The following is a 6000-nucleotide window of genomic DNA, read 5'->3' as shown; positions in this document are numbered from 1 at the left end:
GCAACCTATAAAGGGACTTGGTCTTCTTTCTGTCCAGAGGATTTCTAGGTGACTGCTCTTTCTATAGTATGATGACTTGGCTGCTGTTGCTCTTCCTGACAGGGAGCCTCTTTAGTCTAGGAATTGTGCTGTGGGTGATCGTTGAGCATTTCTTTACAGCAGAAGTTCCTGCTGGCATTGGCTACACAGGGAGGTTCCGTGTCCTACACTGCCTCTTTCTACTAGTGTCACATCTGGTGAGTTTGTCTCTTTAACTATCATGTCCTATTAAGGGGTTGGAGAAAGTGGGTTAGATGGGAGAGGGTATTGGGGAAATCTCACATCACTTCCGACTTGGGTAAGATCACTTGGGAGATCTTAGGGATACACACACACACACCCTCCAAATTAGTGGAGAGGTTCTTGGAGGAGATGGATTACTATTCCTGATCTATACTACAGTGTCCTACCCACAGTTATTGAGATGTTTTACTCTGATAAACTGGGGTTTTAGGTACTTCTTGTCCTTGAGGAATTCATGATCTCAATGGGAAGTTCCAAACCTTTTTAGAGTATGAATCACTGAGGATCATGAATCTGGAAAGGGACCTTTGAGGTCATTTAGTGCATTTGGAGGGAATTTATCCCTCTGCCTTATAGATGGTTAGATGTCCAGGGTGACCCAGGTGTGAGTAGTAAAGCTACAATTCTAACTCAGGTCTCCCAGTTCCACCCTCAACATGTTTCCCATTGTACCATTCCCAGTTGCCTCCTTTTTAACATCAAAAATTTCTGAGTATTTCCTAATGACAGAGTCATTTGATTGAGAAAATCCATGATGACAGAAATATATTTGGCCCTTTTTAAAAATGAATTTGTTTTTATTAACCATCATAGTAATTACATACTTTTGATCATATATGTGTGTTTATATATATGTCATTGGGACATATTATGCATTTGGTCTATAGTAAGGAGTTTATTATACTGACTTTTTTTTAGAGTGAAATAAACATCAAGATGACAAAGTCTGAGGTGTATGTGACTGATCAAATGAGATCATGTTTTTAAAAATACTTTGCAGATGTGAAAATTACCACGGACATGGCAGATTTTTTTTTTCTTGAGTGGCAATATGGTGATGTGGAAAGAAGGTGGGCTAGGTAGCACAGTGGACAATGGTAACAGAGCTAGCAAGACCTGAGTTTGAATCCTGTTCCAGATACCTTGAGCTGTGTGAACTAAGGCAAAACATTTCACTTTTCTGGGACTCAGTTTCCTTACTTGTAAAATGAAAGGGCTTAGACTTGTGGCCTATTACCACATATGTGTCATCTTTGCCTCCTTATTGCCTTAGAATGAATGTAAATAGCAATTGTTGCTGTTTTGGCCAGAAACCCTGAGTGTCTTGGCCAGAAATCCCTGAGGGATTGATTCCCTCTTTTTCTTTTTCCCTCCCTCCCTTCCTTCCTTCCTTTCTTCCTTCCTTCCTTCCTTCCTTCCTTCCTTCCTTTCTTCCTTCCTTCCTTCCTTCCTTCTTTTTCTTTCTTTCTTTTTTTTTTTTTTAACTAGGTAAAATTCTTTTCCTTAATTTCTTACTTAGCTTTAATCACTGATTGGGCAATTGGCTCAGTCACATTTAGATAAACTTAGACCTCTTAAAGACCTTTAACTTAAAAAAGGCCAAAGCCTCCCACTGTATCTAGGTCCATCTCCAGTGGTCCTGACTGATCTCTTTCTGGCCACTGGACCCAGATGGCTCTGGAGAAGGAAGTGAGGCTGTTGACTTCACCCAGTCCTCCTCACTTAAATCCCAATTTGTTTGCATGTCATTGTGTCATCTCCTTGATGTCATAGTCCTTTGAGGATGAAGGGCAAACAACAACTCACCCTGCCTCAGCCACGTTCAGCCTGTTGCCAAATCCTATTGGAACATCTTCCCTTTCCTCTGAACCTTGTTACCTACCATCTGATGTGGCCTTCCTGGCCACACCTGGCCTATTCATGCCTGGCCTATTCACACCTGGACTATTGCGAGAGCCTGTGAGTAGGCTTGCTTGCTTCATCTACTATTACTACTAGTCTCATCACTACAATCCATCCACTATTTAGTTGGCAAAATGATTATGTCACTGCTCTATTTAGTAAACTCTAGGAATCCTCTATCCTTCAGAAAAAAAAAATAAAATCCTCTTTGGCATTTAAAATCCTTTACAACTTGTTTTCCTTTTAATTTTCTAGGCTCCTTGCTCCCCTTTTCTTCCTCCCCCTCCTGCAATGTATTCTGTGATCTAGGGATACTGTGTTCCTGTTGTTAATTGCACTAGACACTTCATGTCCAGGCTCCAGGCGTTTTCTCTAACCATCCCTCAAGCTTCAAATGCTCTCCCTCCCCATCGCAGTCTCCTGACCTGCAAATCCCAGCTAAAATCCTAGTGGAGCAGTCATACAGTCAATTAGCTTTGCCCCCTTCCCCTTTTAAAAAAAGTTTCATTGATGGTTTTTGTTTTTATATCACAAAATCTTACTGATTTTTCCCTGCCCGTGAGAAAGTAAAACAATTAAGTCAATTAGCATTAATTAAGCACTCATTCCAAGCAGAAAGGGAGGGAAGGAATAAGTATTTTTAATAAACCGCTTGTTATATGTCAGGCACTGTGTTAACCACTGCAGATACAAATAGAAGCAAAAAGAAATATAGTCCCTGCCCTCAAGGAGCTTATGTTCTAGAGGAAAACAACATATAAAAAGAATCTGAGAAGCAGGAGAGTCATATAGATGGGGGGCATGGTTTGGAGAGGAAGGAGACATGGCTGACCTGGGCACTCTCCTTAATGAAAGTTCTGGGAGAAGCCATCCAAGCAGAGGAAGAGGCAATAGGAGAGATAGCAGGGCTGAGGGTTCTTCCAAGAGTAGATTTCCAGAGCTGGAATGAAGCTTCAGTGTGAAGAATTGAGGAAATCTAGGGTGGTCCTTCTAGGAGAATCCTTTCCTGATCCTCCCTTATTGCTAATGTCTTTCCTCTCTTGAAGATCTCCAATGTGTAAAATATATCTTTATCTTGTTTGTACATAGTTGCGCTTTGTCTCACCCATTAGACTGGGAGTGTAGCTTCAAGTCTATCTATAGCCTTTCTTTGAATCATTCATATGCCCCCCATCTATATGACTCTCCTGCTTCTCAGATTCTTTTTATATGTTGTTTTCCTCTAGAACGTAAGCTCCTTGAGGGCAGGGACTATATTTCTTTTTGCATCTATTTGTATCTGCAGTGGTTAACACAGTGCCTGACATATAACAAGCGGTTTATTAAAAATACTTATTCCTTCCCTCCCTTTCTGCTTGGAATGAGTGCTCAATTATAATTTATAATAATATTATAAATATCTCCTTTGATCTTCACAACCGCCCTGTGAGGCAGGTTATTATTAATCCCATTTTATAGTTGAGGAAACCAAGACAGACAAGTGGCTGCCAGATTAGAATGCAGGCTTTTCTGACTTCAGGCCTTGAGCTCTCTCCCTTAAGTTCCCCCAGAGACATGTCTTAGGTGGGAGGTGATCCTTGTGCCTATTTCTGGGATGTGATCTGAGCAGTTCAGAGGAAAGGAGGGCTAGCTGAGCTGGCACATACTTGACTTCTCTGTTTCATGGGCTCCAGCTTTCTTCACCATCCAGCTGCTCTGCTAAAGGCTTGGCCAACCAGAGGGCACGAATTTCTTATCTATCTGATGCCAGGAAAAGCAACCTAACAATTAGAGTAATCCCGAAGAAGAGGGGGCTGCTTTTGGAAGTGATGAATTCCCCTTCTTGGAGTTCCTCAGGTATTTGCTGCCTTACGTTATAGAGAGGAGTCTAACTCAGGCACCATTTGGATTCATCAGTCCCTTCATCCTCTTGCAATCCTGAGGTTCTCTGAACACAATCTCCGAGATGGGTCTGAGCAGCAGAGTCCGAGGCAGCCGTAGCCTGGTAAGAGTACGCTGTGGGGTCAGGAAGACTTGGATTTAAAGCCTAACTCACTCTGTTCTCCTGGGAAGCCACTTAATTCCATGGGTCTCAGTTTCTCAACTGTACCATGGTCTTAATGACCTCTCTGACCCTTTCTAACTCCCACTAGGGAAATCTATAATTTTAGGATCCGATGATCAAGTGACTGACACCTTCCTCATCTGGACATATGCTTCTCTTAATGCAGCCTCTTTACCCTACACAGGGGAGCGCTTTGGTGGCTGTGAAACACAGGTAGACCTCACTAAGCTTGTTCATACCATGAAGTCTTTTTCAAGCAGCTCCCAATAACGACCCTGTCCCAATGTAAGATCTCCTCTCTTCACTGGTTAGCCCTGAGATCTCAGCAGACTATGCAGAGGGATGGAGAGATGAAGGTGTAAGGGGGGAGGGCTTTGTAACAGATCATAAACAACATCCTAGCAGAAGCCTTCAGACAAATGTACAAGGCTGCATCACTCTGTTGTGCCACAGTTCTCTTTTAATGTCCTGACCCAGTTTCCCTATTTGTCCTGTTCAGTTACTCTGTCTCAGGTTATAACCATTCCCTCTTAATGTTTGATGGGATAAAGGTCTTTATCCATTTTTTGACATCATTAGAATATCAGGAGCTTCTCCAGTACCTCCCTCCATTATGTCATCCTCATCTTAGGCTCCTCCCCCCATTAGGTCATCCCCATCCAGGTACCTCCTCCATTATGTCATCCATTCTTGTTACCCTATAAAAGAATCTCGTATCTGACATTCACTGCTGGATTCTTGGAACCAATAGTCTCATTCAGCCATGGAACCAAACCATGGATCCATTTGGTCCCAGTAAATCTCTCCATTTAATAAACTATTAAATTGTTCTCTAATCTCTATCTTGCTCAGTTTCTCCGGCATTACAACTCTATTGGGTATGGAATAGAGAGGATTTCAACTCAGGGATGACTCAGTCTGGTATCTAGCTTCTTATACTCTTTGAGGTCTCATAACTTTATGTGGGTTTTTTGTTTGTTTTTTTGTTTTTTTTTACAAAATTATAATTTATCAGTAAACGTTTGATCTGTATACCTATTTTATAAACCTATATACCTGAAGTCACATAAGGTTTGATCTGTATACCTATTTTATAAACCTATATACCTGAAGTCACATAAAGAGGTCAATAGTGGAAAAAATTAAGAAGCCCTGGTATAGATGACCTGTCAGTTCCCTTCAAAAGTGGAGATTCTGTGAATACAGTCAGATGATAAATATTTATTAAATACCTACTATATGCCAACTAAATGCCAAGCATTTAACATTGTTAAATGCTGAGAATACAAATATGAAAGACTGACCTTGCCCTCAAGGAGCTTATAATCAAAGGGCAAAAGATAACACATGAATGGAAGTTAAAAAGGGTGGAGAGTGAGGTAGTTGATACCTGATATTAGGACATTGGTGGAAAAGCCCAAATGAATGCAATTGTGTGGGAAAGCAAACCAGAAATCTTCAAGTTCCAAATGCTTATGGGCATTTTATAAATACCTGTGGGGAATTTTCATCATCTTCAAGCATTTAAAGGGCTGACATTTGGAAAAGGGATTAGGTATGAGCTGATTGGTTCCAGAGGGCAGAACAATGAACACTAGGTGGAAATTGCAGATATTTAAGTGTGATGTAAAGAAAAACCTTTTCCTAATCACTGTCTTGGTTGGTAGTGGCTTTTCTCTCTCTGAAAGTCTTCAAGTAGAGGAGAGTGAGCTCCAAAAGGGCATTTTTTGTTGGGTAAAAGTTGGACTTAGTGGTCTTTGAATCTCTACCAACCCTGAAATTCAGTGAAAGATTGATTTCTCTTCTAATCTTAGAGGCAGCTATGTGGTATGGTGGATAATGAACCAGACCTGGAGTCAAGAAAACCTGTGTTCAAATCCTGCCTGAGATATGAAGTGACTAATATAAATCTATCTGTTTCAGTTTCCTTTTCTGAAAAATAGGGATAATCATAGCCCTTACCTTCTAGGGTTATTGTCATAATAAAATGA

At 41.0% G+C, this 6000-nt stretch overlaps 1 protein-coding gene across 1 annotated transcript in view; it reads left to right on the top strand.

The window, feature by feature from the left end:
* Positions 1 to 64: 64 nt before the first annotated feature.
* AADACL4 (arylacetamide deacetylase like 4) overlaps positions 65 to 6000 on the top strand; it is a 35203-nt gene continuing 29267 nt past the window's right edge. Inside the window, 1 exon segment of the mRNA XM_051988520.1 lies at positions 65 to 236. Within this exon segment, the coding sequence (XP_051844480.1) occupies positions 69 to 236 (168 nt within the window). The 5' untranslated portion in view covers positions 65 to 68.

This window comes from Antechinus flavipes, chromosome 3 (genome assembly GCF_016432865.1).
Source record: "Antechinus flavipes isolate AdamAnt ecotype Samford, QLD, Australia chromosome 3, AdamAnt_v2, whole genome shotgun sequence".
Classification (NCBI taxonomy): Eukaryota; Metazoa; Chordata; class Mammalia; order Dasyuromorphia; family Dasyuridae; genus Antechinus; species Antechinus flavipes.
The sequence above is the reverse complement of the archived record's forward strand: the minus strand, read 5'-3'. Positions and strand labels throughout refer to the sequence as shown.